General features: G+C 35.1%; 1 protein-coding gene and 1 long non-coding RNA gene across 2 annotated transcripts; one reads left to right on the top strand and one right to left on the bottom strand.

The window, feature by feature from the left end:
• Window positions 1-2,733: 2,733 nt before the first annotated feature.
• On the top strand, window positions 2,734-7,348 carry LOC128199614 (piggyBac transposable element-derived protein 4-like). The gene is made up of 3 exons (XM_052889844.1): window positions 2,734-5,190; window positions 5,485-6,816; window positions 7,251-7,348. The coding sequence occupies exons 1-3, from the start codon at window positions 4,986-4,988 to the stop codon at window positions 7,346-7,348; spliced, it is 1,635 nt and encodes a 544-aa protein (XP_052745804.1). The 5' UTR covers window positions 2,734-4,985.
• Window positions 7,349-10,033: 2,685 nt separating this feature from the next.
• Window positions 10,034-12,052, bottom strand: LOC128199580 (uncharacterized). Its single transcript, XR_008252170.1, has 2 exons — window positions 11,776-12,052; window positions 10,034-10,516 (listed from the first exon to the last, which is right to left on the bottom strand). It is a non-coding gene; the product is annotated as an uncharacterized LOC128199580 (long non-coding RNA).
• Between the last annotated feature and the right edge of the window lie 4,431 nt (window positions 12,053-16,483).

Raw genomic sequence — 16,483 nt, 5'->3', positions numbered from 1 at the left:
AGATGATGATGATTAAAATGTATGTGAAACCCAAAATAATTTCCAGAGTGACGTAAACAAAACCATAATCTTAATTTAGATTTTGTATGCTCGTAATGCACCGAGACAGATTTAAAAAAATATCTAGGTGCAATAAAATTCAAAATTCGTTTATTACACAAGCACTTGGAAACACAAATGTTTTATGTTCTGATATGATTAATTTGTTTTTTTTAAAAAACAATCAAATCTTTCCCTTTTGTAATATTAGATACAGGTAAGTATAGTTATTGCGCAACGTAAAGTCTGGAGACAAGCTCAAATTATGAATTCTTGTTTTTTTTAATATTCTAAAAATAACGCATTGCATTTATAATAAAATATATGACAATTACGTCCACATTAAATAACTTAATTCTCATATATTTCCAAAATTTTATGTGAAATATCTCAGCTCCGATATTACTTAGATCTTATGTATGGCCAATACTGGAACACAAATTAAACCTCTTCGGTCTTTACTGGATGTAAAGAAGTTCTCCGAAATACATGCCATTGTTTGGTGTGTTGGCTAAATGTGTTAGAATTCAAATATAATAGACTCAAAATTTAAAAAACATATATTCGCTGTCTATGGTTGGTTGTCTTGTCTTTGACGCTTTCTTTTTGTTCGCAACCTTGTGCGCGTTGTAATGTTTCAAACTTCATTAAATTGTAATAATTGCTTTTATTTCATTGTAAATTGTATATTATTTCATTTCCTCATAAAAATTTCCCAGACTAAAGATGATTTGGAGCAAAAAATATAGGGATATATACCGATTGCAAATGCAATATCTAGGGATCGGTTTTTCCTTCTCAGGACAAACTTGCAAGAAGGTTTTGTGGATGATGGCTTGTTGATATTTCAGGCAAGCAAGGGTCTTGATGATTATCTTAAGGAGATGAACGCAGAAACGTATGAAAACTGGTTAAGACTAATACTACCAAAGTTAAAATAAAACTTTCTCGTGGTGACAATGCTTCATACCACACGAGAAAACTGGAAGCATTACCAACTTCAAATTGACATAAAACTTCAATTCAAGAATGGCTCAAAAAATCAAATTTAGCGTTTGAAGATACTATGTTAAAAGCCGAATTATTAGATATCGCCAAAAAAGATAAAAAGACCCATGTACGATACGTCATTAAAGAAATGGCAACTGAGCGGGGTCTAACAATTTTAAGACAGCCCCCTTACCATTGTGAGCTTAATCCGATTGAATTGATCTGGGCTCAGGTAAAGGGGCATGTCGCTAAAAATAATAACACATCTAAAATTAACGATGACAAAAAACTATTTGAAGAAGGACTTCGGCTGGTAACCCCGCAGCAATGGATTAGCTGCATGTCACACGTTATCAAAAAGGAAAATGAGATGTACCAACTCCTCAAACGTTTCAAGCGTGCTTGGAAACCAAGCCTAATTGAAATTTTTGAGAGTTATCTCGGTGACAAGATAAATAATTTTCTGCAAAAACTGAGCCTACTTGAAATAAATGAATTTTTGAATTTAAGGGGTATTTCGCTAAAAATAATAAGACATTTAAAATTAACGATGACAAAAAACTATTTGAAGAAGGGCTTCGGCTGGTAACCGCGCAGCAATGGATTAGCTGCATATACGATGTGTATATTCAACGTATTGAACGAATCCAGAAAAAATTTATACGATTTCTTAAATATCGATTTAAACTACCATCTACCATGAGCTATGAATCAGCGTGTGCTCGAATGCACCTACTTCCACTATCTATAAGAAGGAATATTAATGACATCACCTACTTACTTAATATTGTAAATAATTCGGTTGACTGTGGCCTGCTCCTCAGTAAATTATATTTCAGAGTCCCAATTAATACTCATCCTCGATCACATTCAATTTTGTGTAAGGCGTCTGCGCATACTAAATTTAGAAACAATTCTTATATACCTCGGTCATGTCTTTCTTTTAATAAATTGAGATTGACTGACCAAGAAATTGACCTCTTCTGTACCTCGGCTACCACTGCCCGTAAATCACTGGCCACAGAGTACTTTAACTTGTATATGTTAAGCTAGCTTGTTTACTTATCAATTTAGTTTTGTTGTTTTTGTTTTCTCTTTCGACTTTTATATTATTGTATGTCTATTATTATTATCATTATCTCTTTTTTTTATATTCAATTATGTTGTTGTGTAAGTATGTTTTCCTTGCGAGCTTGCTATCTAATATGTAAAATTTATTTGCGAAAACTTGTAATTGGCTATAATCTGTTTTCTATGTTGTTACTTTTATTATCTTTCTAAATAAATAAATAAAATGAAAAAATATAACCCGTTATCAAAATGGAAAATGAGATGTACCAACTCCTCAAACGTTTCAAGCGTGCTTGGAAACCAAGCCTAATTGAAATTTTTGAGAGGTATCTCGGTGACAAGATAAATAATTTTCTGCAAAAACATGATATAATTAACAAAAAACAGTTTGGATTCCAAAAAAACCGAAGTACGTATCAATTATTGTGTCAATTTACAAATGAAATCAACGAATATCTAAATAATAAGATGCATGTAATCGTTGTCGTAGTGTTTGTGTATATAAACACCGGTAGTGGGGCAAGGCAGGCAGTCTATCGCTGGCATCGAGAGGAGGCGGACGTGTGCCGCTGGCCATTATAGTGTAGTGGTGAGGCGGTGACTTACTGCTATTACAGTAAGGACAAGGGACCTTACAGTTGTATTCATTGATTTCAGAAAAGCATTCGATATATTGAAGTTTGATATCCTATTCACTAAATTAGAAAAATGTGGAATACAAGGACCCCTACTGGATTGGTTTAAAAACTACCATATCAAAAAAATCAAATTTAGCGTTTGAAGATACTATGTTAAAAGGCGAATTTTAAGACTGCCCCCTTACAATTGTGAGCTTAATCCGATTGAATTGATTTGGGCTCAGGTAAAGGGGCATTTCGCTAAAAATAATAAGACATTTAAAATTAACGATGACAAAAAACTATTTGAAGAAGGACTTCGGCTGGTAACCCCGCAGCAACGGATTAGCTGCATATCACCCGTTATCAAAATGGAAAATGAGATGTACCATTATAATAATATATTAATTACTATTACTTATCAAAATTTGTAACTGTACAATATAAAAACACAGGTATTTACTTAAAAGAAGGTCTCAGCCATATTATTTAATGCAATGTTTGAAACGAATAAATTCATTTTCATTTTTTCACCAACTTCTCGAAAATGAGATGTACCAACTTCTCAAACGTTCCAAGCGTGTTTGTAAACTAAGCCGAATTGAAATAAATGACTGACTGACTGTTGCCAGCGAGTTTCTTGTGGGCTTCTTCTCAAACGTTTCAAGGGTGCTTGTAAACTAAGCCTACTTTAAATAAATGGCTTTGACTGTTGACAGCGAGCTTGTTGCGGACTTCTTATGTATCTGTGTGAAATGAAAAATTCAATCCAATAAATGTTTCAATCCACTTGGCATTCCTTATTTATGTCTTCAATTTTTTATAGATTCTGTATTAGTGTAAACTGAAAAATTCATATCAATGAATGTTTTACATCACATAGTTTTGCATACCTCGTTTATGTATATTCTTCACTTTAAAGTTAAAATTAATGAAAATCTCATTTAGAATGTAGAAATACGCAAGACAACAATCTATTTGTCTTGGCAGCACGCAGCTGCTAATGCCAAACAACTGTCTTGAATTGTCACGCCAATTGCTCATTTATCACATTATTTTGACAATGGGGATGATGACTAGGTTTGAATATATTGATTTTTATGATACATTCGGGTAAATAGGGTCAATGTTAACTAATTTATACATAAAAAGCAAATATTGTCTGGATATTTGCAAAATAAATGAGATTATAAAATTTCAAAAACTACTAAAATTTTTTTATCGTAATTAGATGAAAATTCATACAGTTTTAGCTTCCTTACATTAAATGTGACATTTTTTAATAAATGAACTATAAAGATAAACGCACAAATAACAAAGATATTAGTAATTTTGTTTGAACGCGCATACAAATCTAACGATCATTACATTGCCTATGACGTCATTTTTTCGAGCCATTTTGTATGGGGCGTTTTTCAGGGATCCGCGGCAGCGCCGCAAATCTGACTCTTTAAATCCCTGTAGCTCCGAAAGTAATGATCGCAGATACCCTGTTACTTTTACAAAATTGCTTTACTATTAGTATACTCTTAATTTATATACAATTTAAAAAACTGTCATCATCCCTATTGTAATTGACTGGATATGTTTATTTAATTTTATTAGCGTTAATTAATCTACTATTATGACATTACTATACCTGACATTTATATTATTTAAATCTTGAACATTCTAATTTAATTCTATAAATGTTCCGCTCAAGTTTCTACTTCATTTTTATTTTATTTTAATTTTGTCTAATGAAATGTAATATATTTTATCTCTTATTATTGCATGTAACATTATTATTTCAGCAATGCCCTGACAGGGCCCCATGTATCATGTATGCTAAGCTTATGTATTAGTTTGTAAGTGCATGGATGCTAAGTAAATAAATATCAAATATCAAATCACTGATGTTGTAAATACAATAACAAAACAGTGTTAACACGTTGTACGCCATATCACCTACCGGTGAGCCTAGCTTACATTGCCATTCGGGCCAAGCCAAAATTAGGTAATCGGTAATTTTCATCAACTTGAAACTTTTATTCCAAAGGTAATAAAATGAAGTAATATGGATGGAAAATAATAATTACAGACTTTTACCGTGTAGTTTTTAAGATTTCGTCAAAGGCCCACCGGTGAGTCCCGTGGCCTAGCGCAAAGGAATGTCTGTTTTCCGTTGTCGGGGGCCGCGGGGTCACGATGCGGCCCACCCCCGCGCGCGCGCGCCGCTTTATCAGTATCGCACGCTTTGTCGACACGTAAGGATCTTTTCCCGTAAAAATGGATGAATTTGATTTTGAGCTAACGCAAGAGGATTTAACGCAATTGGAAAATATTGAGATAAATTTTCTGAACCACAGTTTTCAAATAGATACAGATGATGAAGACGTACTTCAACCAACGAAAAGAAGATGCCGCCGAATTGTGTTGTCAGAGAGTGAAGATAGCGATAGTGAAATTATAAGGATTATTGCCGATAATATTGGTAAGTCACTTTTTAACTTAAACCACCTATTGCCCACGGCTTTACTTGCTTTATGCATATTCGTTTGACATATTCTATCGTGTTTCTTCTGCTCTCATGGCAATCGAGACACATACCTACCTACATACCTTCTTATTAACTACTATCTACTTATTTTAGCCGTTTATTGTTGTTTTTTATAAATATGCAGATAAGAGTTACTTTTGAATTTAGAGCTACGAGTAATAGTATTAATTTAAGAGGTGTAAATGTAGATCAATGTAGGTAGCTAAACAATTGTATTTTTTGGTTCAGGTAATACATCGCCATCGGACATCTGGTCCAAGCCTAAAGGTAACCAACGTAAAGTAATACCTTTTACTGAACATCCTGGCCTTTCAACTAATCTATGCTTGAGCATGCGTAACAAATCTCCAGCTGATTTTTTCATACTAATGGTTCCAGACAGTATTTTTCAAGAGATAGTTGAGCTAACAAACCAATTTGCAACTCACAAAATTACCAGCTTTAAAGAAAGTTCACGCTTTGCAAGGCTTCGGAAATGGGTTCCAACAGATCTTGCAGAAATAAAAAAGTTTTTTGGCCTTATCCTGATTATGGGTATCACAAAGCTTCCTAGATTGGCGGAATATTGGTCAACGAATGTCATCGTAGGTCATCCGTTTCCACGCACAATAATGTCACGGAATCGTTTCGAATTAATATTACAAATGCTTCATTTTTCACAAAACGATGAGACCAACAAAGATGACCGCCTCCATCGTATTAGATATCTTTTACAGGCATTGAATGAACGATTTCAGATGCATTATACACCCGGTCAAGACCTATGTATAGACGAAAGTGTTGTCCCGTTTCGTGGCAGGATTGTATTTCGACAATACAATAAACAAAAACGCCATAAATATGGAATCAAAGAATTCAAATTGTGCTGTGTACCGGGATATACTTATAAAATAAGTATATACGCAGGAAAAAATAACGAAATTACAAATACTACCCCTTATAATGTTGTTATGGATCTGCTTAGCGGTCTTCTAAATAAAGGTTATACTCTCTATACCGATAACTGGTATACCAGCATTGCATTAGCCAGGGCTCTGCTAAAGAACGAAACTCATTTAGTGGGAACAATCCGAAAGAATAGGAGGCATCTACCCAAGAAAGTCGTAAGTGCTAAACTCAAGAAAGGAGAATATATCGCCAGAGAGAGTCGAGATGGTATAACTGTCATGAAGTGGAGAGACAAAAGAGACGTGTTGGTGTTGTCAACCAAACACTCAGATCGATTTGGAATGATAAAAAAACGTCAGAACACTGTCATGAAACCGCAGATTATAATCGACTACAACAAAGCTAAAGGAGCAGTGGACTTATCGGATCAGATGGCAGCATACTCCTCGCCGTTGCGTAAAACTGTGAAATGGTACAAGAAGTTGGCTGTGGATTTATTACTAAATACTGCAATGGTAAATGCTTTGACACTGTACAAATCAGTGACTAAAAAAAACATGCAAATGGTAGACTTTCGAAGATTTATAATGATGAATCTTTGCGGAGTCCACGAAGATACTGTACCTGACCAGAGGCCCAAGCGAATAAAACACTGCTTGGAAAAAAAAGATGGTATGTCTAGAAAAGTCAGAAGGACATGCCGCCAATGTTATGCAGACAACGTAACAGTCATGGGTAGTAAACAGGCTAAAACTAAGACGATAAAAGTGGTTACTTATTGCCAAAGCTGCCCAAATAAACCTTTTCTTTGTTTGCCTTGTTTCAACAAGATCCATAAATAATTTTTTTGTTGACGTAAATAAGTCTTAAAATTTGTATTTGAATAAATATTTGATTACTATTATGTAGTTTTACTATTTATAATAAAGTTAAATATTTTTTTCCACCGCATGGTTAACACAACCCATCAGCGTCATCACAAATACCTCGAGAAAAACTAAAAGTTTCTATCCGATTTGAAAACCATGCCGTCTGTATTGGCTACAGGGCCACGCGGCTCACTTCCGTACGCGTTTTACTTCATAGCTGCATTCTGTGGCTTGTAGGAAGCGGTTGCAAGAAACATCTGACGCGGCTCACCGGTGACCCCCATGGCTTAAATGGTTTAGTACGAGTAGGCTCACCAGTGAGCCCCGCGGCCTGATTGGTAATACTTGATTTTTCATAAAGCGATCAACGTGTTAATAATATGGTTAACATTAGTAGATTTGCAGGACGGCATACATTTCTTGATACTTTTTCCAGAGGCAAGCAACTATATAAATATGGCTGGAGGCGTTACTTTAAAGCATTCTAAATAACCAGATTATGGAGTAGAGGCAGAAATGCCTTCATGGAAAAGTTCAAACAACAGATAACAGAGTACATTACATTAGTACAAACACAGGGTAATTACATTTGATATGTCCTATATTATGGTGAACCGAAAAATTCAATTTAATGAATGTTTCAATTCAATTTTATTTGTTATAATCCCTTGTTTATTGTATATTCTTTTATGTTTGATTTTATGTGATTCACAAGAGAAGACTGAAACGAAATGTCTCATTTTGAATGTAAACATACAGAAGACAAGCCACTTCTTCGTTGTGGCAGCATGCAGTTTTGCAATTTTGTTAAAACTATCTACACAGACATATATAGAGAAATATCTTAGCATTCCATGGATCGAGCAGACCCTCGGACTTGTGACTGATGGTGTAACTGTAGGGTAAAGGATGTCTTTGACAGTTAACTAAAACTCCCCTTCTCTGCTCATATTGTTCTTCCTGCCTAACCAAATGTGGTAAGATCTAACTAGAGCAGCTTTGGAAAAAAATTCTAATATGCTGCCGTTCTAGTGAAGCAAAGGTCTTTAAGCAAGTTATAGAGATTATGCTAATAATCCTCTCGCATCTACTTAGATAGAATCCAATTCACCTACTTCTACAGCATACAAACTGATCACATAGCCATTTTTAATAACTACATTTGTTAGTTTGTAATATTTATACACTTTCATACTGTGTTACTGTAGTAAATTAAAAAATACACGAGTAAAACTGTAGATATTTTTTTTTTTCAGACATGTGTAACCATGATATGGCAGAAGAAACGAAGGCGCAACAAAGGCGCATTTTTAACCCATTGCCTAAACAGTTGCTCAACAGAATAGAGGTACAAACACCTTGAAAATTGCTAGCAGCATGTAGCTTTCTAGTTAAAAATCAAAGAATTATCTTTAAAATTAAAATTATAATACTGATGCTTAAATGTTAAATTTAAAAAAGTGTTAATATAATAAACATTATGTAGTACTGCAGATATTTTTTTTTTCCACAGACAACATTATTTTGGACTGCAGACATTTGGCACAAATACCTCTAAAATGTCTTTAAAATTAATATTAAGACTGATTCATATATGTAATGTAAATTAAAAAAAAAAGTGTTGATATAATAAACATTACATAGTACCGCAGATATTTATCAAGTTTTTTTTTCAGAGACAAGTAACCATAATAAATATGGCTGACGAAACCAAGGCGCAACTGAGGCGCATTTTTGACCCATTGCTTGAAGCACTATTGATCAACCGAGTGGAGGCAGCAATGCCTTGATAAAATCAATAAAGATTCTGCATCTGTGTGAACCAAAAAATTCAATTTAATGAATGTTTCAATTCACATGGTTATGCATTCCTCGTTTACGTATATTCTTCACTTTTAAGTTTAAATTAATGAAGAATAAGAAATAAACAAGTCATTTTGAATGTAGACATACAAGATTCGACAATATTTTTATCCCAGGTTACTGCAGACATTTTTTAACTTTTTTCCAGAGACAAGTAACCATAATAAATACGGTTGACGAAACCAAGGCGCAGCTAAGGCGCATTTTAACCATTTTTACCTATTGCACAACAAATACTTAACAGTGTAGAGGCAGATATGCCTCGATGGAAAAATTCAAGCAACAACTTGAAAAAACAAAGAGCTTTTTAAGTTGGATAAAGGAATACTTGAAATTGCCTAATTTACTCAAGCATTAGAATTGCACACATATTAAAATCTGCTATAACTATGAATCATACGATAGATTTATCTATGTCTTTGTAGTGCCTCAAACACAAGATCATGTAACACAGACATCATTCACAGCATTCAGTACTAAAAGTATTCAGTATTATTGGCAACCTATGCTTCCATATTCTTCTAGCAGTTATACTTTATATTATTTCAAGTTCAAGTTTCTATATGGCTTGAATTATTCTCTTTTTTACATTGTATTTGCCAACGCTTAGCAATAAAGCATAATGGTTAGCAATGATGCAGCCTATGGTGGAACACACTTGCGTAGAAGGGGCCATGCAGCAGGTGGTATTCTGATTGTCAATAAATAAAATTCTTCTTCTTCTTTGTCGCTGCACTCTTGACAGAGCGGTTGTGGTCTTTAGGACGTGTTGGAGGCAGGCCTCACGAGCATTCACCACTTCTCCCTGTGTGTAGTGAGTCGTGTAGATTCCTGCAAGGGACCACCTGCAGCAGATTTAATCTGGTCAGTCCATCGCATGGGTGACCTTCCGTGTGGCCTAGTTCCCTCCACCTTCCCTTTTTTTGACTTGGAACTTGTTTTATACTTTATCTTCTTTCCTGGGCCTTTTCCGCTCTTGGCCACTACAGGTTGGCCGTTGTATGTTGGTCCAATTGGTGCTGGTGCCCAGTGGAGTCACTCCAGAAGTTTAGCAGACTGTCCAGGTCCCTTAACGCCTCATGAAGTGTTGCTAGGGAGCCACTGTGTGCTGCTCATTGTTCAGATACACAGCTGCATTTAACCATAACATGTATCTGTGTTTCTTCTTCCATGCAAGCTCTGCAAGTTACTTAAGTTCATGAAAGTTGCCAAGTTTCTATGGCTATTGGCATGTTGGCATATGCCAGATAAAGGTTGGATTTAGTTATGCCATATAAATGTGAGTGGTATGTAGTAAGCCAGGCAGTATTAGAGGGTAGAGTTAAATTTATTCTTCTCCCTGTGCTTCTTCTTCATAGCTCTGTATTATTAAGATTTGAAATATGTATTAGAGCTGGGCCATAGCAGTGGGTATAATTACGGTGTCTTCTCCTTGTTCTTAAAATCTTCATAGTGGTACTTTTGTATCCTGAAGTTTGAGATTACACCAGGTGTTTCAAACTGAATCTTGTTGCCAATATCCATAACTCTCTCTACACATGGTGCTTTACTACGCAGAAACCAAAAACTCTAACATAATTTCTTGGCCTTCTTTAACACTTTCCTGTCAAAATTGAAATCCTGATGCCGTACTTCAGGAACTGCAAATAAAAAAAAATATTGGCTATTATTGTTATAACATACTATCAATACCATAAGAAGAAGAAGAAAAGAACATGCCAGCCTCTGTGGTGCAGTGGTATGCGCGATAGATTTACAAAACAGAGATCCTGGGTTTGATCTCCGGCTGGGCCTATTGAAATTTTCTTAATTTGTCCAGATCTGGCTGGTGGAAGGCTTGGGCTGTGGCTAGTTACCACCCTACTGGCAAAAATGTACCGCCAATTAATTTTGTCTTTAAAAAGAATATTTACCATAACTATATGACCAATATTAAGATTCCACTCCAATTAGTTGGAAAAGACTGTTAGGAGTGAGTATGACAATAGGCAGGGAAAGAACAACCACCCCTCGGTGAAGACTTTACAACTGAACTGTTGAGGCTTTAATTATAACAAATATGAAGTAATAAAAGCTGTGATAGCTCAGTGGATAAAACCTCTACCTCCAATCCCGGAGGGTGTGGGTTTGGATCCAGTCCGGGGCATCCACATCCAACTTTTTAGTTATGTGCATTTTAAGAAATTAAATATCACGTGTCTCAAACGGTGAAGGAAAAACTTTGTGAAGAAAACTGCCAGACATTTTTTTAATTCTCTGAGTGTGTGAAGTCTGCCAATCTGCATTGGGCGAGCATGGTGGACTATAGGCCTAACCCCTCTCATTCTGAGAGGAGACTCTAGCTCAGCAGTGAGCCAAATATGGGTTGATAATGACGATAATGAAAGTAATAAAAAAGATAATAATAGTAAATGGAAGTAATTAAGCAAGCATGGGGTGTAACTCCATTAATTTTTCAACTCTAGGCTGACAATTTTCACTAATAATTAGCACAAATACAGGACGCTTAACCTACAATCTCTTCATCCAAAGCTAAGTATTAAAAGCCCAACTCCATCATAACTATAAACTATTTAAGCAGAAAACACAATGAAATAATTAAAAAATGATAAATTCACAACTAAGTATAGAAGCATTTCTGAATAACACTGATAACTTTCCAAGATGGAAGTTGATGTAAGCCCCCATGACTCGTAGGGGACGTTAAGTCACTGGTCCCAGTTATAAACACCATCATCTGAACTAAAAGTGATACGACACAGTTTTAATGCTAACCTGCATTGGAAGCACTGGTCAATAAAAAAATCACACGTTCACCGGCAATTCAGTTTTAGAACAACACAAGGCAACGTATAAGTTTAAGTTAACTTACACTAAAACTAAATCTCTATCAACTTACTTTAGATTCATGGAGGCATAGGGTTGGAGTGACGCGGAAACTTCTGGAAGAATATTGAATTCATCTTCCTTCTTTTTTCAGCCATGATGAAGGTACAACGTAAAAACTTGTAATTATAACTAATACTTATTTTGTTGGAATGAAAAATATCAACAAAAAATACAATTATCCAATTTCATTTTTTTTTTTCACCATTTTTCCATGACTCACTCCCAAATTCCCAATCCCAAAACAAAACCCGAAAATGAGAGGCGTCAGGCGATCCCCGATGGCGAAGTCGAAAATAGTCGAAATCGAAACGCCGAACGGCCGAACGCGAAGACGCAGTGTTACCAACTCTCCAAAATATTTATCCCTAAAGTTTGTGTCAAATACCCCTAAAATCGCCTCAATTATTGAGTTGTTCCCCTAAAAAATATAAATACATAATAATTTGGAAATAATATGCTGTAATATGTTTCAAAAGTCTATATTTAATACAGACAAAATATTACGTCTTTATCTGAAGATTCAGATTTCTTGAAAATGAAATCATACATGTTGACAATGAAAAAATTTAATAATTTTTTTTATTTGATGAAAATTGCCGCCAGTTGCCTCAGAGTAGTTGTAGAATAACGTATTATATTTCGTTATAAGTCGCTAGGTCAAAAAAGAAATATTAGTATTATCATTTTAAAAATATTAAAGAGTCTAAAAATCCCTAAAAATTACGAACCCCTAAAAACATCCCATCGCATTTATTTGCCCCTAAATCTAGGGGGAAAACCCTAAGTTGGGCACCCTCTGCCACCGAACTAGGAATGCAGATCATCGATGTTCGATGATTATCGAAATCGATGTTGAACGCAAAAACATCGATGTTGCTATATATTTTTACATCAATGTTGCTACACAAAAAATATCGTAACATCGAAGTTAACAGAATCAATAATTGATCATCGAAGTTACACACGGCCTAACGCGACACACACGACCAATGCAAAGTACGAAACGAATTATGTATTTTATGAACGCATTCAGAAATACAGGTTTCATCATTATCAACCCATATACGGCTCAATGCTGAGCTCGAGTCTCCTCTCAGAACGAGAGGGGTAAAGGCCAATAGTCCACCACGCTGGCAATGCGGATTAGCAAACTTTATGCACGCAGAGAATTAAGAAAATTCTCTGTTATGCAGGTTTCCTCACGATACTTTCCATACAACGGTAAGTTATTCTCTATATACTCCCCAGCACGACGTGGTATTTTATTTCCAAATACACGCAATAAATAAGTCGTCGTAACGTTTTTAGTAGGTCGGCATCTGCCGGCCAGAGTTGGGTTTTGGTAGGTATTTGGGGGGTGGGGCATATGTTCGATTAAGTTTATTTACCTGGTTGCTGTCAAGTGGTTCAAATCGTTCGAAGTTTAAAAATAAAATATACAGCCAAAGTATCATTAATATAACTATATATAGCTAAGCCTGATTAAAATAAATGAATTTTGAATTTTAAATATCTATATTTATTAGTAAAATAAATATACATGTAAAATAAATTTATTACAATGACCACAATTATTGAGTAGTTGTTTCATATTGATTTGTTTAATTTCCCCACAAGTCATGGAATTTTGCAGAAGCTGTCAACACAACAGATTTTAGTTTTTTTTACAAATTGGCTCTGCGGCTCTGAGTTCTAGTCATTTTGTTCCCCGCAGGTATAAACATTTTTAAAAACAAAATGTATCTATGGTTCAATAAATCAATTTCAAACTTCAAAGTTACAAATAATCTGTGGTTTCATACAAAATTCAAAGATAAAATTAAAAAAAAATACTAAAATAGGGATGAACAAGCAGATAAAATATATCGATATATAACGAATCGATATTTTTAAATGTATCGATTATATTTAATTGATTATATTTTCAAAAAATTTTAGTATTTCGATATATCGGTATTTCTTACCCAAGAGGAGACTACCTATTTAATAAGCACCAAAGAATATATTATACTCTTGATAACCACTGTCAAAAGTACGCACGTAGTATTATTTTATATATATATATATATATATATATATATATATATATATATATATATATATATATATATATATAATAAATAACCATGTAGGGCCCATATGCTCTACTAGGTCGTCTCTCCATCTACATAATGGTCTTCCTCCTCTTCTCTTGTTATATCTTGGGCACCAAGCATTAATTTCTATAGAACACCTGTTGTCCTTCCTTCAAAAGTACGTACGTAGTAATTACTACTTATTTATTAGACACTGGTTTCTAAGACCTTCAGTCTGCACTGACAGACCACAAACGAAACGAACGAAACGAAAAAAAAATCGCTGATATATATCGATTATTTTCGGAAAAAATATCGATGTTTTGATATATCGATTTTTTTTGTCCAAGCCTGTACTCTGTAGACTGTACTGTAGTCTGTAAATATGTTCCTTGGTCTGTACTCTGTGGTGTACTAAATAAAATCAATAATCATAAAATGGCGCACAGGCGCAGAGCCGCAGAAGCAGAACCTTAATACCGAGACGTCGGATCGGAAACGGAATTCAGATAAAGGCGAATATTTTGTAATTTGTATTATTTTTGTTTTTTGTAATATTGTGTTAATAAGGTTAAAGAAATAAAGAATTGTCTAAGAAGAGAACAAAGCAAGTTAAACTAAAGAATTATTGTGTGGTTATTAATTCAGTAGACACTCGTGTCTACTGTCTAAAATTTTGAATTAATTATTGTCTTGACTCTTGTGTAAATGTATGTATTGTAACTTGTGATAGGTATTATAGTTATTTAGTATTTAGTAGATGTCGAGACACAGCTTTATCTGTTAATCTGTGCAGCTTTCTAAATATTAATCTTATGTTAATCTTCAGTTGTATCTTCTATCTTCAGATGGCAAATTTTTGGCACATCAAAAGCCTAGCAATTGAACTTAATATCGCTACGTCGTCTTGCAAAACATATCGTCGTAAAATGACAATGAGTCCATGTTGGCGTGCCTTCGTTTTGTTTCAGACTCTAAAGAGTGGTTGTGGTGAATTGGTGATCAAGTAATGAGTTATTGCTTTTGTATGTGTTCCCTCGCCCTACGTAACTCGTATTGTTGCTTGTTCGCCCTTGGTTTCTGCGTCATAAGAGTTAATCTCTCACAAGAGTATCTCAATGTAAATGGTCGATCGATATCGATTCGTAATTCTCACTCCAATTAGAACACCCGTGTTGCGCTCACAGTTAAACTGCTGACACAGCGCTACCGTCCGCGTTTCTTACCGGCCTCGCCGCGCGAGTTACGATGGCCTACATTATTTGTTGCGTAAGGCGTAATAAATAAGTGATATAAACAATAATTTATTTACACTAGTATTATTAAATACTAGTAATATACTGAGAATGCGATGTCTTTTAACCCGGCTAACCCCCGGCGCTCCCCGGTTCCCGGACCAGGCAATGTGACCGACGACTCTCCAGGAGAGAGTTCTCAGGACGCTGCCGAAGTTCATGCTACTGGAAACAGAAAATATGTGCAACAAGTCTTACATTCAAGTTTCTTCCAACGTGTACCTAGTTCGGTGAGTAATGTTGAAGAATCTCGTATCGTTGGCGAAAAAGCTGCACAAAATATAAAAACAGACAAATCAAACTACAAAAAACGTCCTATGACCAGCCCTACCAACAATTTCAATGTACAAAAACAGACCAAGTTTAATAGTAACTGGCTAAGTCAACCAATTCAAACCTCCAACTCTTTTGAAGAGTTGGATTTGGACACTGAAGACAAAGAATCAGCTGTGCCAGCTGAGAAAATACCAAGGCCCCCTCCAATATTTGTGGATGGAGTAGAAAATATCACACCTTTAAAACAGCTTCTAGACCAATATGCAAGTAAAAATTATGAGCTAAAAATATTAAGCGGTAATAGAGTAAAAATTCTATTCAAAACTCAAGAAGTCTACAGGGAAGTAGAGAAACAGCTGGATACGAGAGGTACAGATTACTACACATATAAACCTAAACAAGAACGATCATTTAGGGTAGTCCTAAAGAAGATGCACCCTTCCACTGACTTGGAAGAAATAAAGGCAGCTCTGCTAGATCTTGGACACAAAACAGTTAATATCTGGAATATAAAACAAAGAATATCTAAGAAACCACTTTACATGTTCATAGTGGAACTATCTCCACAACAAAACAATAAAGAAATATACGACGTCAAAAGCCTTCTAAACTGTCGGATAACATTTGAACCTCCAAGACCAACCCGTCACATTCCACAGTGTGCTAACTGTCAAAACTATGGACATACCAAAGCATATTGTCACCGCAAGCCCAAGTGCATAAAATGTGCTGGGAATCACGCCTCAAAAGACTGCTTACGCAAAGAACGATCAGACTCAGTCAAGTGTGTATTATGTGGTGGAAATCACCCGGCAAATTACAAGGGATGCAGTGTCTATAAAGAACTACAGAAGCAGAAATATCCTCCTCTACGCCCTAAAAAAACCTGCTACAGAATCAGGGCAGCCTAAAATACCAATCAATCCAATAACGCTGAGACAACAACAGCAAATGCCTGAAACGAGCTACGCAGATATCCTTAAAAACAAATCAAAACCAAAAAATTATTCTAATATCCAAGAATCTTCCGATAATCCAAATGATATTAATAATGTAATAAATATGTTCAATC

This window comes from Bicyclus anynana, chromosome 26, assembly GCF_947172395.1.
Source record: "Bicyclus anynana chromosome 26, ilBicAnyn1.1, whole genome shotgun sequence".
Taxonomy (NCBI): Eukaryota; Metazoa; Arthropoda; class Insecta; order Lepidoptera; family Nymphalidae; genus Bicyclus; species Bicyclus anynana.
This window is presented reverse-complemented; position numbering and strand designations above follow the sequence as displayed.

Bases quoted from the DNA above. Each gene is read 5' to 3' on its own strand.
- LOC128199614 (XM_052889844.1), top strand. From the start codon at position 4,986: ATGGATGAATTTGATTTTGAGCTAACGCAAGAGGATTTAACGCAATTG. The intron at 5,191-5,484 runs GTAAGTCACTTT...TTTTTGGTTCAG, and splicing joins GATTATTGCCGATAATATTG to GTAATACATCGCCATCGGAC. The intron at 6,817-7,250 runs GTATGTCTAGAA...TGTGGCTTGTAG, and splicing joins CTGCTTGGAAAAAAAAGATG to GAAGCGGTTGCAAGAAACAT.